This window comes from Ambystoma mexicanum, chromosome 4q, assembly GCF_040938575.1.
Source record: "Ambystoma mexicanum isolate Mex_15411 chromosome 4q, UKY_AmexF1_1, whole genome shotgun sequence".
Taxonomy (NCBI): Eukaryota; Metazoa; Chordata; class Amphibia; order Caudata; family Ambystomatidae; genus Ambystoma; species Ambystoma mexicanum.
In genome coordinates, this window is record NC_090928.1 from 596,963,372 (window position 1) to 596,986,298 (window position 22,927).

Below are 22,927 nucleotides of genomic sequence, written 5' to 3' on the forward strand. Positions count from 1 at the left end.
GTACTGGTTACCTGGCCACCCTTTCTTATCTCGGGCCCAGGCCCGCCAATTGCGCACCTGCACTGCCTCCATGGCAACCCCCGCACCTGGGGACTGTTATTCTGTATCGCTACAGTCCCCCTACCAGCACTTATGTCTGCTCTTGCCTTGCACTTGCCACCATCTGGCCGTTTTATTTATCTCATTTATTCTACTATCCCATGTACTGCACTTTCCCCTCTCCCTTCCCCCTCGCACTTTTCCTTTTTCCCCCTTCCCATGCACTTGCGCGATCTGAATGACACCTGGCCTCGTAAGATCGTTGTCTGCCTTCCCTCTGTTCCCCCCTCCCTTGCCTCGTCGTGCCTCGAAACACTTGTCTATAGGCGCGTTATAAATGCCATATCATAACAGGTGACAGGGCGACCAGCGCTCATAAATTAACATCATTACAGCCTTTTCAAGTACACACCATACATTTTGTAGTTCTGATGCCTAGTAAACATGTTTTGGCATTGTATCATTGTTCATCTCTCACATAGTCCTGGAACGGTCCCCAGATGTATTTAGGCATACTCATTACTGTTACTGTTCCGAAATATTCCTCCTCTCTTTCATTTGCATAGGTCAATTCTCTGAGCCATTCATGTATGGTCAGTGCTGATTTAGATTTCCACTTCAACAGAATACATTTCTTTGCTATTATACAAACCATGTTAAATAATCGAGCCAGATTCAATTTAAACTATCATTCGTGCCTGCTTGCATTGTCAGGGAATAGAACAATAATCACAGTATTGACTCTCGTTCAATCTCCAACATTCCCCTGATCTCCTTCTCCTCTTGGGGCCTGGTTTTGATCCCTGTCATGGATCAACAGTGGGACAGGAATGGACGCCTCCATATAGGAGTTTGCGTCAGTCCGAGTTTCGAAGAAATGTGCTCTGCCACCATGTTGCATTCGTAGTTTCCCTGGGAATATTAGGGCACGGGGGACTCGTTATGCTCTCAGTAGCCGTTTCACCGGATTGTATGTTCTTCTCTGGGCCTGGACCCCAGAAGCAAAATATGGTAAATATGGATGTCTTTTGCTTCAGAACTGAGTGTTCCTAGCTCTCTGGACAGCTTCAGGATGGTGTCTCTGTCCCTATAGTTCAGCATTTTTGCAATGATTGTGCGTGACTGTGCTCCGGGTGGTGGCATCTGTGCAAGAGTTCGATGCGCGCGCTCGACCATAAGGTGTGTTGAGTAGGTGGCGGTATCAAACAGGGTCTTTAGGAGTGCCTCGATAAACAGTTCCATTGGGCCTTTACATGCTGATTCCAGTACGCCAACAATGTGCACATTGTTTCGTCTTGATCGCGACTATGTCGTCACGTTAATAGCTCTGAGGCAATGTGCTCACCTTGAAAGCAAGACGAAACGGAGCACCACAGGTTCGATCCCCGGGTCCGCACTTAGAAACCTCTGGGTATTAAGTGCGTTATAAACAACCTATCATATCAAGTTCTGTTTTAAGAGTCGCTATGTCGCGGTCATGTTGGCCAACTTTGTCTTCCACTACCCCAATCCTTGTCTCCGCTTCATTGATGCGTCCACTTTCCTTCTCCAATTTGGATCTGAGGGACCCTATCCTTGTCACTATGTCGTCCATTTTCACGTTAATTGACATGAAGCCGCTTTGCATGGCATTTTCTTCCATTGCTTCCCCCCGCCCTCTCTGGATGGGGCCGTTGGTCCCGGGGTGGGGTCCCGGGGCTGGTGAAAGAGTCCATTGGGACTTTTTTCTTATTGGCAACTTTTGTTATACTGTATTGCCAATTGCCGCTGTAGTTATAGCTTATTCTATTCTTAAGGCCCCCCGTCGTACTTTCCACCTGCACGGGTTTGCTCATGGTATCTGTCCAGATCAATTTTGCAGTACACCGCGATTTATTGTTCCGTGGGTCTTTTATCCAGATGTGCCGCCGTGGCCTTCCTTTAGATAGTTGTCTGTGGTGGAACGCCAAGTCTCCTCCTTGCTGTATCTCAGGGGATCTGTTTCAGAGGGATCTCCGTCTATATCCTTCTTAACGTGGGATCAGCAGTTTTCTGTGCCGCCACCTATATCAGTGAAGGACCATATGAGGGACCTGGGGCAAAGAGGTGGGGTGATAGCGGGCCCACAGTGCACTGTGCCTAATCGTCTCTTTTCCAAATATATCCACTGTCGTGTCTGCGCTAGTGCACCGGCCCGCGGTTCTACTGGATTATTTCTGAGCGTCTGTCCCTGCTCAGCTGGTATCGTCAGGGCACAATGGACTCACCACCCATACACCATGGAATATTTCCACAGTTGTCCGCAGGCCGGGTCTCCGTCTCCCTTACAGCGTATGTTTTCCCACACCGATGTAACAGATAGCTATAGTTGTGGCTACTGCCGATGTAAGCGCACTGCCCACGCTGGTGCCCATGCAGTAGCGGTGCTCTGGTCTCCCATTCACTTAAAGTGATCCAGAACACCCAAATGGCGCACTTGCCGTGTATTCCGGGAGGGTGGGCCATTGCAAGCGTCCTTTCGGGATCCGGATCGCTCTTGCCTCATTCGTCCGATACTCAGCTACGGCCACGTTATCTCCAGGTCGGGGGGGTCTCAGACGCCCGCTCCGTCTCTGGCTGTGTCTTCCTCCTCCTGTTCGGTCTGCGCTGTGGTGTTGATTAGCCGGATCTCTCGGTCTCTACTTTCAGGGATTACCGATGGAACCGCTGCTGCATAAGTATGGTCCATGTGCAGACATTTCTGCACTACCATTGATGTAGGATAGTTGAACAGACAGAGTCTGAATGCGCATGGTCCCCCCTTCAGTGCGGCCTCTGCTGCGCCGGACTCCAGTAGTGGCTCTTCCTCCTTCCCCCTGGCCGGCTTCCGTGATTGTGTCTCAGCGCTGGAGCTTCAGATGGCTGCCACATGATATTTAGGCGGTCGCAAGACCCCAGTCCGGGTCTGCAGTTGCCCCTCACCTCTGGCTTTCTCTCCTCATGTGGGAGATTGAAGTAGCAGGCACTATTGAGGGTATTTTATGCATAGGATTTTGCCAGGGCTGGAGCTCTCTAATCAGGTGGCCATTTCTTAGCTGCTCATCAGCGCCTCCTGAGTTTGTACCAGCTTTTACCGCAGGTTGTACAAAATGTGTGTAACACTTTTCTCTGCTTGTGAATCTTCCAGTACCCCCTTGCCGTTGTTGGCAATCTCTATTAGATTCTAACTGCCTTGGTTTTACTCCCTTGTGGCCTGGGCAATTCTTGTAGGTGTACACTTTTAACAATGCTGGCCTTTTAGATTCTTGGTTTGTTTGTTTGTTTGTTTGTTTATTTATTTAGTATAGCGCGCAAAACCCAGAGGTAACAGGGCGCAACAGAGGTCAGGAAGATAGGATTACATAAAAACTTGGTTACAGAATAAGATAGGCATGAGAAAAAGAGCATTGCATTTACAGTTACATTGTGTGGGATGTGCATATATACATATAATTGAGCGAAAGCTTACAAATTTACATATTTAGTGCTGTGCATAGGGGCAGTTCGGTTGCATTTACATATTTACATATTTAAGGCTGTGCATGGTAGTCAGGTTATAGCACTGGCATGATCAGATTAGATGGCAGGGTTAGTCGTGAGGATCATTGGCCCGCAGCCAAGTGAGGGTGTTTCGCCTGAAGCTATAGTAGGATTGGTCTGTCCTAATGTAGAGTGGGAGGGCGTTCCAGTGTTGGGCTGCCAAGACAGGGAAGCTGCTGCCGCCGGTTTTCTTTTGTCTGAAATTGGGTACCTGCAGGCAGTAGGAATTAATCGATCTGGTGGGGCGGGTGGACGTTTTTTTCTTTATTCTGGATGCGAGATAGGGGGGGGCTGCGTTGTTTAAACATTTGTAGGTGAGTGATGCCGTTTTGAGGGAGATGCGGTCGTGGATTTTAAGCCATTTGTGTTCTCTCCTTTTGTTGGAGATGTGTTCCTTAGAGGGTAGGTTGAGGGCTGTTCTGAGAGCGTTGTTTTGTAGTGTCTGTAGTTTGTTGGTTATGCATTTGTTGGCTCCTAGGTACATGGCGTTGCAATAGTCCAGTCTGGATAGTATTAGGGCGTTGGCTATGATGATGCAGCTAGCTTGGGTGAGGAAGGCTCTGCTTGCCCTAATTAGCTTGCATGTGTAGGCGGTGGAGGATGCTAGTGAGTTAACTTGTTTTTTTAGTGACATGGTTGCATCAAGGTGAAAGCCTAGTGTTTTCACTGTTTTGGCCACTGTGATGGTGTTGCCATCAATGTTGAAGGCCTTATAGTTGGAACTGAGTTTTTTGAGATTGGTATTGGATCCGAGGAGCAGGATTTCGGTTTTCTCATCATTTAGACATAGACCGTGTGTGGCCATCCATGCCTGAATGATGAGATATATTTTGTTTACCAAGGCCGTATCTGAAGCGTAGTTGCCTGAAAGGGGTATGAGGATCTGGGTGTCATCTGCATAATTGGTATATGAGACACCCAGTCTGTCCAACTTGTCAAATAGGGGCTTGGTAAAGATGTTGTAGAGGGTGGGAGAGACGCAGGAGCCTTGGGGCACCCCACAGGTTATTTTAATGGGGTCTGCTGAGGCTAGGGTGGAGAAGACCCTCATAGTTCGGTTGTCCAAGAATGATTGGATCCAGGCTATGGCCTCTTTCGAGAAGTGGGCTGCTGAGGCCAGGTGTTCGCACAGGACTGCGTGATCTACCAGGTCAAATGCTGCCGACAGATCGAGGAGTAGTAACATGGCAGTGTTCCCTTTGTCGTTAATCTCATTGATCTGGGTTTTAAGATCGATTAAGGCTGTCTCGGTGCCGTGCTTCGGTCTGAAGCCTGATTGGTGGGTGCCTAGTAGTTTGTGAGTTTCAAGATATTGCTGAATCTGCAGGTATGCTACTCTATCTATTATCTTTAACAGGAATGGCACCGTGGTGATGGGCCTGTAATTGGTGGGAATAGCGGGGTCTAGGGTTTGCTTCTTGAGGAGAGGCAGGACCCAAGATTCTTTGAGGTTACTTGGTATGGTGTTGGAGGAGAAGGATGCGTTGATCAGCTTGGTTATAAAGGGGGCTAGATCCCTAGCAGCATCCTTGATTATCTGGGGAGGGCAGTTGTCGCCTTTGCAGTTAGATGGTTTAAGTGAGGCTATAACTTTTTCTGTTTCTGGGATAGATATTTTGGTAAATCTGAAGAGATTCTGGCCTGGACGGTTGGCTGTTTTGTCGTGGTTGCTGGGAGATGCTTCATTGGTGGTGAGAGAGTCTTTTTTCAGAGCGATTTTGGTTTGGAGAGTTTTGATTTTATTAGTTAGGGCGTTTTGGACGCTGGTGCACCATACTTTATCTTTAATTATATTGTCTGGTGGGGGTATAGGGGATTCTAGTTCCCTTAGTATAGCAAATAGTTCTCTGGTGTTGGAGCTCGATTTTGCGATTCTTTCATTGAATAGTTTCTTTTTGGTGAGTAGAATTTCTTTTTTGTAGTTGTTTGCACAAAGTTTGAGTTGTGATTTATTCTCTTCTGTAGGGGAGTTGCGCCATTGGCTTTCAAGTTTTCTTTTGTGCAGTCTAAGTTCTTTCAGGTGTGGGGTGAACCAGGTGTTCAGGTGGGCTTGCTGTTTGCTTTTTTGCAGTTTTAGAGGGGCAATGATGTCTAGTCCTTTTTTTATGATATTGTTATAGTTTTCTACTAGGCGTTCTGGTTTTAGATTATCGGGGAGAGCATTGAGGGTTGGCAGTAGTAGTGGTAGGAGGTTGTCAGGGGTTATGTTTTTTTTTGCTCTAGTGGGTAGTGGTGGTGCCATGATTTTCCTTTGTTGACTTCTTTATTGAGAGATAAGGTGAAGTCAATGAGGTGATGGTCTGTCCAGTGCTGGGGAGTGGTTTTGGTAATGACGGTGTCGCAGTTTAGAGTGGCGATCCAGTCCAAGGTCCTACCTTTATTATGGGTGGGGGTGAGCACTCTTTGGATTAGGCCGTGTTCATCTAGCATGTTGGCTATAGCTTGTGCTGATTTGTCGTCAGGGTCGTTTAGTCCTAGATTCAAGTCGCCTAGCAATAATATTTGGGTGGTGTCTTTTATGTTGTTGGCTAGGAGGCTGGATAGGTCTGCTTCGAATGAGCCAATGGGGCCGGGTGGCCTATATATTAGAAGGATGGTTAAGGTGCGACAGTTGGAGATGGGTAGTTTGGCTACTAGGAGTTCGCAGGATTTGAGAGGTGCTTGAGGCAGTGGTCTTAGCTCGAGGTTTGTTTTAGCTATGATGGCTAGGCCGCCTCCTCTGTTGTTGGGCCTGTCCATTCTGATTATTTGGTAATTTTCTGGAATGGCTATTGAGAGTGCTGGGCCTGCTGCTTCGTGCAGCCATGATTCAGTGATAGCTAGGAGGTCGAGGTTGTTTGAGGATAAGGTGTCTGCTATTTCTGTGGCGTGGGCCATTATCGATCTGGCGTTGATCAAAGCTCCGGATATAGTGGTAGTGTTGGGTGTATCCTGGATTGTTATAGGGATGAGTTTGGGTTGGGTGGAGTTGTAGCAGGGTGTGATGTGTCTCGGGTGGATTTTGGTGTGTTGCAGGGTGGGTCTCTTGTTGTGGTAGATGGGCTCGTAGAGACGGGGTAGTCTGGCTCGTAGTCTAGTGTTTCTTTCTAGGGTTGGACAGGGTGCATTTTCTGCAGGGTACATGGTTATGGTGGCAATGAAGATGGTAAGGTGTAATATATGTATGAGGAGATACAGTAGGGTGGCTGTTTGGCTCTTGCTGAGGTACATTGTACGGTTTGGCATGTGTAAATAGACAGGGGGTTTACCTGAGTTCGCAACTCAGGCTAAGAATGGCATGTGCAAATAGATGCAAGTAAGCAAGTAGTTCACCTAAGAACAGTAATCACATTTAGGCTAAAATGACATGTGCAAGTAGATGCAAGTAGGCAAGGGGTTCACCTAAGAACAGTAATCACATTTAGGCTAAAAATGGCATGTGCAAGTAGATGCGAGTAGGCAAGGGGTTCACCTAAGAGCAGTAATCACATTTAGGCTAAAAATGGCATGTGCAAGTAGATGCAAGTAGGCAAGGGGTTCACCTAAGAACAGTAATCACATTTAGGCTAAAATGACATGTGCAAGTAGATGCAAGTAGGCAAGGGGTTCACCTAAGAACAGTAATCACATTTAGGCTAAAAATGGCATGTGCAAGTAGATGCGAGTAGGCAAGGGGTTCACCTAAGAGCAGTAATCACATTTAGGCTAAAAATGGCATGTGCAAGTAGATGCAAGTAGGCAAGGGGTTCACCTAAGAACAGTAATCGCATTTAGGCTAAAATGACATGTGCAAGTAGATGCAAGTAGGCAAGGGGTTCACCTAAGAACAGTAATCACATTTAGGCTAAAATGACATGTGCAAGTAGATGCAAGTAGGCAAGGGGTTCACCTAAGAACAGTAATCACATTTAGGCTAAAATGACATGTGCAAGTAGATGCAAGTAGGCAAGGGGTTCACCTAAGAACAGTAATCACATTTAGGCTAAAAATGGCATGTGCAAGTAGATGCGAGTAGGCAAGGGGTTCACCTAAGAGCAGTAATCACATTTAGGCTAAAAATGGCATGTGCAAGAAGATGCAAGTAGGCAAGGGGTTCACCTAAATTCGGTAATCACATTTGGGCTAGAAATGGCTACAGACATATAGATAACTCTGCAAGTTGGACCAGTTAGTAGAAAAAGACTACCACATGGTCGGGGGGGCGCATGATACCAAGAAGGATCTGTGGTGTTGAGGGCATTGCTGTGTATGAGTAAACATGTATTCGTGTCTACTGTACTTGCTTCTTGAGTACTATAGAGTGATAGCTGTTCAGTAAGTGAGAGAGCTCCAATCACACATTAAGAAATGCGTACAATTTGTTTAACGTTAGAGAATCTCAGAATTTCCGCAGCTGGTGATTGTTACCGCTTTTGTTGTTAGAAAATCAACAATTACAAATGTAGGTGTATCGCTTCAGTTATTTCTTATAAGAGCTTAGCCGTCTTATGTAGTTAAGCATTACTCACCAAAACAGTTCAGTTAAGCTGATAGGTATCATGGTGCTGTACATGGCCAATGTACCATACATGTTTAGAATCAGTATAATGCGGCTGAGGGCGTCTCCAACTTCTGATAGTGAGAGATCCTGGAGTTGAAAGGGCAGAGATCCTGGCCCCTGGCTCCTACGGCTCCGAACAGGCACCCAACAGGCCTTAGAGCTGGCCGCCGGCGTGATCCGCCTGCCGGCGGTTACAGCTGATGTAGATGAGGCTCAGCCTCGGTTTCAGGCCGCGCTGCGCCCGGCATGGGCGAGTCAGGCGCCGTGTGGGGACAGGGTCAGGCAGGCCCTGTCCTGTTCCCCGCTTGTCGCGTGGTTCCTCTGCTGGGCTGGGGGTGCTGGGGGGGCTCCTGCCCTCGCCCCACGATGAGGAAGAGTGGAGTGAGGGGGTTGGCAGGCACCCAACAGGCCTTAGAGTGGCCTTCGAGCTGGCCGCCGGCGTGATCCGCCTGCCGGCGGTTACAGCTGATGTAGATGAGGCTCAGCCTCGGTTTCAGGCCGCGCTGCGCCCGGCATGGGCGAGTCAGGCGCCGTGTGGGGACAGGGTCAGGCAGGCCCTGTCCTGTTCCCCGCTTGTCGCGTGGTTCCTCTGCTGGGCTGGGGGTGCTGGGGGGGCTCCTGCCCTCGCCCCACGATGAGGAAGAGTGGAGTGAGGGGGTTGGCAGGCACCCAACAGGCCTTAGAGTGGCCTTCGAGCTGGCCGCCGGCGTGATCCGCCTGCCGGCGGTTACAGCTGATGTAGATGAGGCTCAGCCTCGGTTTCAGGCCGCGCTGCGCCCGGCATGGGCGAGTCAGGCGCCGTGTGGGGACAGGGTCAGGCAGGCCCTGTCCTGTTCCCCGCTTGTCGCGTGGTTCCTCTGCTGGGCTGGGGGTGCTGGGGGGGCTCCTGCCCTCGCCCCACGATGAGGGTGTTTCCATAGACTCACATTTGTACAGTTACAGTCTTTTGGCTTTTTTACAATGGGATTTTGGTGCTTTTTATTACTTCGGTATTCAATTGTGCTTTGGAAATCTCTCTCGCTCGTTCACGAGTGCTGCTTCTGTTGCGTTTCAGAAGCGCGAGATTCAAAAGGGCTTTTCGAGCCACTTTCATTCACACACAAGTGTTCCTTACTCGCCAGATGCCTGTCTTGCATAGGCGAGCGGGGAAGGGTCACACACAGGCTGTGAACTCACTGGGTAAGATGTGCTCTTCTCTTCCTCTAGCCACTTGCAGGACTTCTCGTCTTGTGGCTTTATACGACTCTGCAAACCTCTACTTCCAGGCTGCTGCTGCCCGCGCCACCTGCCAAAGGAGCCCTCGTCGCTCTTGAGTTTTTCTGGTGCATGCCAGCCACCAAAGACCTAGAGACCCTCAGGTGCACGCCAACCCCCCAAGACTGCCTCTGTGAAAGGGAAATCTCCCCCGCCTTCGCTTCCCGCTGCGCAGCCTCTGCAGATTTGGTCACCAGAGGGAAAGGTTGCCTCTCAAACACTTCCCACTGCGAGACCTATGCACTTCAGGACTCGAAAGGCACAGACGCTCTCAGGATCGGAAGTTGCTCTCTTTCATGCAATGGTCCCGCTTCTTCTCTCTCCTCCAGCTTCTGCTTGGGCTGCCAACCACGCTACTTCTACATCCTGCTGCTCTTCTCTCCTTTCCTCTCACTAGTGGCCTGCATCTGAGGAGGCGTTTAAAGCCTCTCAGTCTCCCTCTGGTGTGGGTCATTTGTATTAATGATCTGACCTTTTCTATAACACTGCACCTCTTCAGTCATCTTCCTCGTACCAGTACTTAGAGGATTATGCGACTTGAAGTCCCCAATGTCAAAGTTAGGTTTTCTTATTTCTGTTGTTTTACAATAGGCCATCAGAAGAGTGGGGCTTCGGGGACAGTTGAACGAGGGGGTTTCCTAATCCTCCTGACCTGCTTCCCCCCCTTATGTGATCCTCCCGCAGAACACCATCCCCAGGGTTGGGATCAGAAAACATCTGCCTTTCCCAGGCCACATGAGAAGGGCCCAAGGCTAGGTTTTTTGGGGGGATCATTGCTGATTCATCACAACTACCATTGTAGACACATCAACTAATTAAACTGGTGTTTCTTTATTGTGTGCAGAACTGGCCCCGATGATGGGCCTAGTGTTTGAAATGCATTGGCTCATGATTCTGCTACTCGAACAATGGTGAAGGCACAGCATCAATAAAAATGCCACTAAGAAAATGAAAGAAAGTCTTCGTACTTATTATTATTATTATTTTGTACCATGTTAGTAGTATATACTACATAGGTGTCACCAATTCTGGTGGGCCTACACCAGTTGTTATTGTAATTTAGATTCTTGAAAAACTGCATGTCCGGTTTTTGGCGTCCACCAAATAATTTGTTTTACATATCAAGTAATCGATACCACTGCAACTGCCATTTTTCATTGAAGCCATCAATTTACAGTGCTGGGGACTTCCTTAAAGGGATAGGAGGATTAGCTATAGTTTGCCAGTGTTGACCCCCCCCCCCGACTTGTACTATCATGGAGAGGGAGGTGGAGCTCAAGATCTCCTGTGCACTCCCGCTGCGCCCAGCATCATGTGGCAGGTTGTAGTACCTAGCCCCCATGACCACTGCATCCATCATCCCCAGGTAAGCAGGGGACTTTCACACGTTGCTGGCTATGAGAGGGTACGTGGTTGGTGGCAATTGTATCTATTTTGAGGGAACAGCTGTGGATGTATGCAAGGCTGATTCTTACTGGCCACCTCTGCACAATTCCCAAGCCAGATACACAGTCCACAACAGACTCCATATACCCTGTTCGGAGACTCAACCCCAGTCTCAAAGCCAAGCCCCAGGGGCCTCCTAGCCCCATTGAACCTACATCCCAGGCATGGTCTTTGCACATATCCTAGGCTCTTCCCAGATTGCAATGTGGTGACAGGGCATCCCATGGCCAGTGGACACATTGACTGGGGCATGGCACTTAGCCATGTCCCAAGCACCCATAGCCACCCCTTGTGTCCAATGGGAATGCCCTGCAGGCATGCCAAGAGGGACCCTTGGGCCCCCAAGATCCCCAGTGTGATTATTGAGACTGGCCTCCACCATTGTCAGATGTCACTTTGCCTGGTACATGGCCTACGGACATGCAGCAGGCAACTCTCATGCACCTATTTTGACCACTGGGAATAGTACTACCTAGGATCTTTGGCTATGCCCCTGTTTCCTCTAAGCGCTCCAGTGTGGCCACTGGGCATGACCTGCAGGTATGTTCCAGCCACCTGCAAGACATGCAATGTGCCCAATGTGTATAGTGGCCAGCTCTGATCAGTGAGCACTATGCATGGGGGATGTCTTTTGGCCATGCTCCAGGCAGCTCCTAGCCATCGAGTGAGTCCACTGCTTTATGGCCTGCAGTATTACCCCCATCAACACAGTGCCACAGAAATGGCCATGGACATGGCACTGTGAGACGGCTCCTGCACCGACTCAGCTCGGAAATGTATCAGAGCCCAAGTGCGCCATGCTGGGTCCGATGCTATGCACAGACCTAGCTCTAGGCACTTAAGCCCTGAACCAGTGACACAGGTCCACACAGGTCTGGCTTGGGGCGCATGGGCATGGAGCAGGGTCTAGAGGTCAACACACAAATGGATCACAACCAACAAAGACCCAGCTTAGGCCAAGCTTTGGGTCCGCCGGCCCCAAGCAAGGTCCAAAGCCCAAAGAGACCCGACCCAGCTTAGGGGCCCTCGTCCCCACACTTGATCTTTTATGAGTAGACATTCAGATTGGGATTCATTGAAATCCATGGACCCATGCGATTCCACGGATCCCAGTGGGCCAATCAGAAAACATAAAATTACCATTTGGGTTCGTGAAATGGTCTACAAGCTCAAAGTATAAGTAATGGGCTTTTGGCTGCCTCTGTTTTTTTATTTTTTCATTTTATAAATGCTGGCTGGACTTTCACCAAACCAAGTGAAGATTACAAATTAGACTGGACGCTAGCTCCTTTCACTCCTTTTCTCTGTCCAACAGTTGTTGCTGTAAATGAGTGAAAAAATTGCCGTTGGGAGTTTGCATGGGAAGAACAAGTTTTGGGACTCTCCCTGATAACTTTGCTGACTCCTCCACCCGATAGAACTTCACAAAATGTTTGAGAAAAGTTAAAAGTAGGAGGAATATTTTTTGGGGGACATGTCATGCCATTTTGTCCGTGACAAAGTTATAAGTGTAAAAGCGATCTACAGAGTCAGTATCACAACATATCTGTATAACATATAATCTGACTGTGACTAATCGTGTATTATTTTGTTTTTAAAATCATTATTACGATCAATCTCAAAGTCAAGTTTACTCTCCACACCTACTCAGACCGGTTGGCAAATTTCAGGCCTTAGACGGCGTAAGGCAAAGCCTGAGCTGTATAGTGTCTAAGTCCCTTGTTCCAGTCTGATATCTGGACTGTACAGCATCAGTTTGCTTATCCACTTCCACAGCGTGTCCTCCCTCAGAGTAGTCACTTTCCAACTACAAATCATTTTGGCACAATAAATACATTAAGTGTGTGGCCTATGACTTTATTGCATGGGGTAATTGAGTGAAAGACACTGCAATACACTTAAGCTGGCATATTCACGTTGGCACCCAAACATGCCAGAAAAAAATAAGGCAGTCACGGGTTGTTCCAGGACATTGGTCACAGTTGAACTGCAGAGCCGTGTTCGTCCTATTTGCAAAGACATGCATAATAGCCCAGCAGGTAAGGGGTTAAAAGATGAGGACGTACAGAGAGACTGACAATTTCTCCATAACAAAGGGGACAGGATGCAGGCAGACGGAAGAGGAAAAAAAGTGCATGAAAGGAGGCGTCTTGAGTAGTATGGTAGGTGCTCACCAAAAGCAGGAGAGAGCCAAAGGGGAAAGACCCCGACCTGCAGATTAAAATTCAGGATCATTACTATGGCCGCAGCAGTAAAAAAAGCGATGCCAATGTTTGGAATCCGGAGTCGTGCATCAAAATATCATAAGTTCAACCAAAATAAATATTTCATTATAGCTCATGATTACTGCAGAAACATATTCAAACAATTAATACAAAATTACCTTGCCAGCCTGTTTTGATTTCCACGCGAACAGCGTCTGGATGTAGTCAGCTTTTCCTGACTGTCCTTGGTCCTTAAGCTGATGGAATTCTAAGTCCAACGCCTTCAGTTGCTGTTCCAAGGTTGGTCGTCCGTGAAAACCATGAAGTTTACAAATTGCTAGTATCTCCTCATCTTTCCCTGTCGCCTTGGCACTGACGAATTCTTGCTCATCTTCGTTCTTGGAGAAAAACAGTTCACTTTACACTGTGCACCAGTGGGAGACAGGTGGTTAACATGTCTCATAACATTTTAAATGTATCTGGCAAATTGGTGAGTTTCACCAAACCATGGACACAGCTCATGGTGACGGACATAGTGTACCATGCGAGGGCACAATAGCATGCTGAAGCACAATCTGTATCAGAAGAACCTTATAAAAGAAACACCATCAGGATTTTCTGGACCTGATCCCTTGCTGTGCAAATATAAACACCAGCTTGGCACGAGTAACACTGTATAATTCACAAAGCAGAACATAATAATTGTGTTACAAGTTTTTTTTAAACTGACAAATCGGTTTTTTTTAGTCAATCGGAGGAGGCTGTACGCCACCCAGTTTAAGCCTGTGCCCACGAGTCATCTTGCTTCACTATGGTGTTGACACAGCTGGTAACTTCCAAAACAACAAAGCGTAAATAAGTCGTGCTTCTTCGGCAGATGCACACTTTGCAAGACTGTGCTGCTGAAAGTGTGTAACCTGATGTTAAGCGGGACCTCTGTGCACACATGTTTGTTTATCTAGTAGACTTCCCCTGTTGAAATGAGCAAGGAATTTTGATTTAGTACCCTGACTTGCTCTAGGGGTGACCGACCCTGGGCGCTGTGTGGTGCCAATTGCCATGTTGATGAGTGGCATGGGGGTGACATAGGAAGGATCCCAACTCCCCGCTATCCCTGTGGTGTCAGTTCCTCCCACTTACGTGGGTCGGAGATGATATTGCAGGGTGCTTTTTAAAAAAAATACATTCTTGGCCACTGCTTAACACAATGGTAAGCGGGGGAACACCCCCGTAACCCCTGACTCCCGTTACTGCACCCAAGGAGAGTGCAGGACACCACCGCAACCCCCGCTCTGCTTGGGCATATTAATGGAAGTCGGTAAAAAGAAATGTACTAAAGTCACCAGTTACGTGGTCGACATTTTGGTGCATTTCCCTGGAACATTAATATATTTGTTGTGGTATCCTGCCATTTTGCCAACAGGAATTCTGCCGAAGTATTTAGGGGTTAAAAGGAGTGGGGAGGGGCTTGGTGTGGGGGACTAGTATAGGGAAAAAAGGTGGTATGGGGGAACACTGCCTCAAATAAAAATAAAAATTCAACAATACAATTCAATTTTTCAGCAGAATTCCGGCAAAGTAAAATACGACATAGAACCATTTGTTGCTCCTTCTGTGTTGCTATATGTGGATATCTAATATGTGTGAAAACTACCTACAAGTGATACGTGCGCCTTTTGCCACACAAAACTCGCCCTGCTCCCACTGTGGTACGTGCTAATAGGTTTTTCTCAGCCTTAACCATTTTGCCAGGCTGGGACGCTGTGAGTGCATCCCAACAACATGCCTGTGAATGCCATCGCTTTTTTCCAATTTCCTGCTCCTAAATGGGGGCTGTAAATCGTGTGATTTGGACCTGGTGATGGATATGGCTCCCCTGCTTCTCTAGGTATGGGAATTTCTGCCCTCATAGTGAAAATCAAAACTTAGTTCTGCTCCAAAGTGAAAATCAAAGGTTGGCACCCATGGTTGGGAGAATATAAGAGGTGCATTGGGAAAAGGGGAAGTGAGTCACTTTGGAGTGGAGAGAAGGAGAAGGAAAAACCTGGTAAAGACAAGGAAACATCTTTGGAGGTGGCTGGAGAAGAAATAATTTGGCTTGGAGAAGCAAGGAGGCAGAAGAGAGCTAGAGAGAAGGAGATGATTGGGAGAAGGAAGGATGAGGAGGAGAGCTTGAGGAGAGGAGATTCTTGGTAGGGCTGAGAAGGAAGATTGTTGGAAAGGAGAAGAGGAAATAGATTGGTAGCAGGAAGGAAAAGAGGAAGAACATCAAGCAAGGTGAACGAAAAAGACGCCCTTAGGATTGGGGAGACATACACTCGGGACATTGGAGGAAGGTAGAGCCTATAGGTTGGGGAAAGAGAGAGCCCTAGGATTGAGGTAAGATTTACAGCAGAGGATGGGAAGAGTTCGAGACCAGAGGTTGTGGAGAAATATCCCCCTATTATTGGGGAGTGATACACCCAAAAGTTGGGGAGTGATACACCTCAGAGGTTACAAAGAGTGCGTACCCTGACATTGAGAGGGATAGGCGCCTAGACTGGGGAGAAAGAAACTCGAAGAATTGGGGAAAGAAATACCTACGGGTTTAGGAAGGGATATACCCAGGAGGCTACGAGACACCACGGATGTAAAAAAAATGGGAGAAGGCGCACAATCAACAAATGAATGGAGCAACGGTACAAATCAGAAAGCAGTCATCCTATGACTTGTTGCTAGTAAAGCATTTGAAAGTTTAAATTGGTCCTATCAAAATAATGTCTCGTCTACCTATGGATTTGGCTTGAGGATCACAAAATGAATCCTCTCAAATTCCCAGCCCTCCTACACGAGATGCAAAGTTAACCAAAACTACACTAATCCCCTTCACATTAGCAGAGGAACATGTCAAGGTTGTCCTCTATCTCCATTGATATTTGCTCTCGCACTCAAAGGATTAGGTAGGATGCCCCCATAACCAGCATAACCTGCCAAGGGACCCAGCATAAAATAGCATTGTATGCTGAGGATGTTTTCGTATGCCTTGGCAACACAATAGAATCATTGAAAGATTTGAACTATGACAAGTAAGTAGGAATGAACATCAATGAATCTAGCTACACACTGGACAATATCAAATCCAATTTTCAATTTAAATGGACCAAAGACCAACTGGATTATTTAGCAATCGTTCTGACACCAGCCAAACTATATGAAGCAAGTGCCCTGACCTTATTTAAAGATTGTGAGGAAGAGCTAAAGAGATGGGATCTTCAACAATTCTCGTTGTTAAGAAGGATAACTGCAATTTAAATGTCCCTAATCCCTAGATTATTTTACAGTTCCCATGCTCTGCCATTGAAATTCTCCTCCAAGGGCATCGACAGACTACAGGACAGGTATTTACGTTTATTTGGGGCAAAAAGCATCCAAAAGTGGCTAGAAAAACACTTCTTTGCCCCTCCACCCCATATGATCGAGGCCAGTGGTGTACCTTCTGTAATTAGATAATGTTCGACTGGATCACGGAAATAAAGATAAAAAATGGGTGCCTATAGAACAGATGTCTGCTTCCCTTCTTCTGGACAATCTGCCTTTTTTATACATTAAGATAGCTTAGAAGCAGGACCCATTCTACAATCGTCTCAAACTACCCTCACATATTGTGACAGGGGACCTAAAATGCTGAAAATATAACGGTCTCCAGTTTTTTAAAAAACGGATTTTACCCCAGGCACAGCTGGTAATTCCTTTAAAGTTTGGGAAAAGGAGGTTAAACTAAGATTAGGACAACGTTCTGGGAATACAACTCCATTAACTTTTGAAGAACGTAAGGCTAAATCCACCATTAGTGAAGTGGAAAGATTCTGCTATGCACACCTATGGCACTGGGTCACGAACACTGAATTAAAGAGGTCTGTGGGAACCTGGAGTTCTAGAAATAACCCTACTAGTGGAACCCACAAAAGGACGGCTAGCCAAATGCCACAAATTACTAGAGCCCAGTGACAGCTTAGAGAAACTACCATACTTGCAGAAATTTGAAGCGGAACTGGGGATCGAGCTGCAAGCACCCACGTGGAATCACATCTGCGAAAGGGCACATAAATCCTCCCGTAGCACTGGCGTGAAAGAGTACGCTTACAAAGTTTTGTTCAGGTGGTATATGTCAACGAACAGATTACATGGGATTGATGGGAAGATACCTGCAGAGTTCTTGAGGGGATGCTGAGAGAAAGGTATGATCAGGCGTCTGTGCTGGTCATGCTCTTTACCTCAAACATATCGGAAGGAAATATTTTCCCATATGAAAAACATGACTAATGTTCTCCTCCCAATGGATCCTAAAGTAGTGATACTGGGAGACACAGATGAAGAGGGTTTGTACCCTTCAAGATGTGCGACAGCCAAAGTAATCACCCAACTTCTTATGTCTGCCCGGTAAAATATGGCACAATCATGGAAATCCCTGACCAACCCAATTTTAGAGCAATGGTGGGCCAGGATCTGGAGTATGATAGCAATAGGAAAAATGACAGCGATCCTACACAATAAATACCAACCTTTTATAATGCTTGGTTTTTAGTAGCAGATTTTTTAATGAACTATGAATAACTAACCCACAAACCACTACTACTGAGAAACTGGTTTTAATTTGCAAAGACTGTCAACAAATAAATGAACAATACATAATAAATTGGTAGATGGGTCTGTTGGTAAATATCATCATTGGCTTCTCTTGCTGCTTAAAATATTTCCGATTAAGCTTTGATCATGATTTCCTCCTTCCGACTTACTTTCTTTTTCAGTCCATATATTTCTGCTGCATAGTAATGTTCTTCCAGCACAAGCCCCAGCTGAAAATGAAGACTAGGGTCCTTTGGTTTTAGTTTGATAGCGGAGGCATATGCAATTGCAGCCTGATGCAAGGCATCGAGGGGTGATGACCCTTCTTCATAAAGGAGCGCATCACCTACAATTATAAAACATATTTTCATTAAACTAATCTTACAGTCAGCTTCACTGCTTGAACAACTTTTACAATTTCATGAATCCTATCAATATTATTTTTAAACATACCATACACAACACACACTACACAACTAAGAAAATAGATATTGCACAGATCTATATGCACCCCAACTGTACATTGAAAGGACATTATAAGCCACCGAGGATGTAATTTATAATATCCTCAAAAAGCACTTGCTAGGGTACATTAATCTGTATAATACCTCAATGATTAACGGTATCTCCTGTTGACACTGTAAACCAGGGCTTCAAGTTAGGAAAGTGTTAAATTGTTTTAAATGGTTTTGCTAGTTAATGTTCAGTGACATCACAAGCAGAAGATTGTCACATAATTGCCCAGCTTTGAAGTCACAAATAGATTTGAAAGAGATCATTTCAATAAAATATAACCGCAGTATGTTAATATTTGTGTATCTCACTAATGTTTGAGTTTGTTAAAGCTGGATAGCTTTCAAAGCCTAAATCCTTTGACATGATATAGACACAATGTAAGAGCAAATATATTGTTGATGATAAAACCAAGCCCACTTTTACTTTCAATATAAGAAAACATGTTTGAAAAGGTAAGGGGTTGGAGGCGATTTATTTGCATAAATACATCAAATAAATAACCCTGTAAAATATATTCACCTGCATTGGGAAGACGGCTTTTATAAAGGCCGATTCTTTCTTCAGCTTCAACTGAAAGCTTCTCAGCATTGCTGTCTCCAAATACCTGCTGAAGCCTTTTTTCCCATCCCCGTTCCTAAAAAGAAATATGCATAAAAACAGCTTAGATTAACGGTGCTAGTATTTCTTTCTTTTGATAGACATTTGATAAAGCACTGGCTAAGCTTTACAGAGGTAATTCCATTGTAGAAGTATCATGAACATGAGATGCTGTACTTACTCTAGAATGGTATATAGTCTGGTAGAGACCATGATGTGAAGGGGAAAGTGAAATGTATGTCCTAATATACCAGAAAGAGCACTGCACAGTTGATTTTTTAAATATATACAATATATCACACATATTTACTTTATAGGTTTACTCACTGTAGTTACCCTGGTACTCTTAGTCCATAGTTCCCTTTCCTGCATACTCTTGGGATGTCTCACCCCACAGAACGGGGGACGGGCTAGAGGGTGTTACTAGGCAGCATACAGAATGTTTACTTTGCATGTGTAAATCTCAGCGTGCTGCATGTTTCCTGCCGCACGCTTTCCCGCACAGCCGTGAGTCCCTTTCTTTAAGTGGGAGTTGGAAGCTTATAAATAGCAGGGATTGGAGGGGGGTGTATGGAGGAAAGGGGACTGGGAGTTTCTGTGTCACTATAGTGAGAAACATTTACATACTCTTACTTCCCGTCCCTTTTCGCCATACTCTTGGGAGGTTACAAAGCACCCTGTCAAAATAATGGGAGGTTGGAACTACTTGGCAAAGAGATTGTGCAAAACAGCTTTGCCAAAAGCGCCATCATTCCTGGAACTGCTATCCAGTGAGTAGTGTTTACAGAAAGAATGTGTGCTTGACCAGGTTGCCGTTGAGGATCCTTAGGTGGGGATTTCCCCTGCAGTTTGTTTCTATGGTACTGAGCATGCAACACGTTATAGAAGCCCTGGCAGGTGCCGATCCCAGCACACAGGTCACAAAGAGTTGTCTAGCCTCGCGCATGCCACTTGTCCTGTCCAAGTAAAATCAAGGGTATGTAGCGGCTTCGCAGCTTTCATGCTCAGTGATTGGAAGAACACCTCATTAAACTCAAACGTGCTGACTAGGAATTCCCGTTTGTGTTTAAGCACCACTTTATCTTTGTAGAAACTGATGTAAGGCTCCTCTATGCAGAGCACCTGGAGACGGTGTTGAGTTTAGAGAAGTTGCGGGAGACCCATAACCCTAGGAGGGAGAGAACCTTGACACTTCATAATTTTCTCAATCTTGATGCCTTTTTATAGATGTATCAATCCTTAAAAACTCTTTTACAGTTGGGGATTAAGTATCCAGGGGCCCCTTAGGTATCTCCCCAGACCCTCTATCATTTAGACCAGGCGTCTCCGACCTTTATGTTAGCAAGAGCTACTTGTAGTTAATGACCAATAGGTGAGAGCTACTGGCGAGAGGTACTGGGGTGGTGACATCCATAAATACGAGCATTCGTATCAAGATTTCCCTGGGGTGTTTATTTACTCTTTATATGAAAAAGGAACAACATATGCATTTATCATGATATTAATCATTTCAAAAGCATCTTTATTTCATTATTTATTTTGCAGGAGTAGCTGTTTCCTAAAAAAAAGTCAAGAATATCAGAATGTAGGAAAACAATTGAGACATTAATTGTGAAGGCTGACACTGCATGCCATCCACCAGTGCTCAGTAATCAGGTGTGTAGCTTGAAACAGCAAAATGCACTCAATGCTGTCAGAAGGCATCAAAGTTTTGATTTCAGGATGTTCGTGTCTGAAAAAGGCAGATTGGCAGAGATAGGCAATCGCATAGGCTGATGGGTGCAAACACTATGGCAAGGAGGGTATATGCACAAACTGCATGCCTGACATGGCAGGCATAAATTCAGGACCATTTTTAAAATATCTTACAACAGACTCAGCCATGGGAGCTAATGTGCCCTTTACAATTGCAGCACCTGTAAAAGTACATTTGTTTTTCATCAAATAATTAGTAACTTTGAAGGATGCTTTTGTAACAGCATTTGCATTGCTGCGTTAAGTTTACCTACATTTTAGGATCGCAAACAGCTTCCTTTAGGAAATGATTTTCATACTTTGTATGTGCTATTGTAAAATGGCTCTCAATGTTACTGTTTTTTCTCACTGTAACTTTGGCACATAGATTAAAGATGCACATTTTCGTCTGGAATGAAAACAAATCTGTTTCCCACTCTGGATGGAAATAGTAGATCTTTTGTATTTTGTTGGATGAACATGTGGAAATCATGTGATGCAGTTACATGCAAACGAAAGTGTAAATCATAGGGCTAAAATAACATTCAGTTTTATAGTGATGACTTCAAACGTGCACAAATCATTTAACAACCCAACCAAACAATATGTGAATCGTTATATTCACATTTTGACCAAAGAGATTATGGTTGTAGCGAGGTATTACCTATTCATTATGGATAGTGACCTGCTACCCATCTGCTCTTCATGAATGAGATAGCATCACAGAACAGTCACAGGATTGCTGCCTCTCCCAGCAAGAATCATGCAGGTCATTCTGGTGCATGACCAATGGGCCATGTCTGGCTTGCAAGTACAGCTCTCTCAGACATATTGAGAGCTCCAGCATCGCAAAAATGGTTTAAAATGACAATTATGACATACTGTTTGCAATGGCATCAACAACTGTTTTACAGTGGCAGTGCTGTCATATCCCACATACCGTTGGTGACCAGACAGCTATTGAAATGTTCCATGTGTTAGAGAATTACTTGTAAATTTTATTTTTATTTTTTATTTTTGTAAAACGTGTTCATTAATCACCAATTTTAACCCATTACTGAAAGGCTGAAAATCCCTTGCCAGAATTTGAACATATGCATAAAAGTTCCCCACAGATCTCTGTACATTTCCTGGTTTGTGTACATAGCCAACGGGGATCAACCCTTATCATTGTTCTCCCATCCTATGGCTCTCCTCAATGTTCTCTCCCTGTATTCACCACCCTGTTTTGTACAATGCTTTGCTACTTAGTAACTAGGTTTAAGGCATTTTAATCTTAAACATATCAAAATATATCTTGCAACCATGCCAAATATTTAATAACAGATTTTCGCTTAATTTTTGGAGCTGATGCCATGTGCCACTCCGGCATCCTTTGGCCATGTTTCTTTGGCTCATAACAATATATATATATATATATACATATATATATATTACATGGCCGTGGTAGCGGCCATGTAGTTATGGTTAAGTTGCTAAACCCATAGGAAGAGCACTTTTTGGGCAGCTTATAACTTTGCTCCCCCTGGACGAATTCTCCTCACCAAACTTTGCAAAAGAAGTATATGTCCCACTCTGAATTCTTTTGCAAAGTTTGGTGAGGTTTGGTCAAGGGGGGCAAAGTTATAGGGGGGTCCCAAAATGTATTTTTTCCCATAGACTGAATGGAAAAAAAACTTTGCTCATGCCTACAGCCCAAACCGTTGGATGGATTTTCACCAAATGTGCGGCAGGAGCAGTGGCTTGGTCCAGAAAGCGTGCTTTTGTAAATTTGGGGGAAATCCATCCAGTACTTTTTTAAATGACCAAAAAGTAGGTCTAAAAAAAATCAGTGATAACTTTGTCTGATCCGCGGACACACTTACCTGTTCGCTACACAGACAGGACACCAATTGGCCAATTGGCTTACGTCATGTCTGCAGAAAGAAAACGTGTTCGTTGATTGGTTGGAGTGAAGCGTGAGGTGCGTCACAGTCTCTCCATGTGTCCGCCATTTTGGATCTGCGGATATCCGGACAGCGCAGCGTGGAACTGAGCATAAATCTAATTTTGGGGAGTGTGTTGGTGTGTAGGAGTGGCTGGAGAGAGTGGGGGAGTGGGAGATGGGTCAAATGCTGTATTTGTTTAGGTGGGAGAAGGCTGTGATGTGTTTGCGGTGTCCGCGGTCACAGCAGTTGTCTGCGGACATACCAAACACTGGGCGCACTACTGGGTATTTTAAAATACTCTGATGTTGGTTTTGGGTAGTTAGTAGAGCATTGGGTGAAGAGGGTATGTATTGAAGAGTTTGTGCATTGGCTGTAATTATTGTTTCAGAATGTTAATTGAAGTGGATAGGTTTTGAGGTGGTTGTGTTATGTTTCTGGGTTGTGGTCATTTGGCAGGTGTTTGCTTGCATGGGTGTGTTATGCTTCGGTGATTGTGGCCACAACCACAGCAGCATAACACACCCATACAAGCAAACATTTTGACATTG

At 45.5% G+C, this 22,927-nt stretch overlaps 1 protein-coding gene across 3 annotated transcripts in view; it reads right to left on the minus strand.

The window, feature by feature from the left end:
• The window catches only part of LOC138467859 (uncharacterized), a 1,040,267-nt gene that overhangs the window by 638,606 nt on the left and 378,734 nt on the right, over positions 1-22,927 (minus strand). For all 3 annotated transcript variants that reach the window (XM_069608148.1, XM_069608147.1, XM_069608150.1), the window contains 3 exons: positions 18,640-18,754; positions 17,775-17,950; positions 13,179-13,397 (listed from right to left, as the gene is read on the minus strand). In XM_069608148.1, coding sequence (XP_069464249.1) covers positions 13,179-13,397; positions 17,775-17,950; positions 18,640-18,754 — 510 coding nt within the window. The remainder of the gene's footprint in view (positions 1-13,178; positions 13,398-17,774; positions 17,951-18,639; positions 18,755-22,927) is intronic.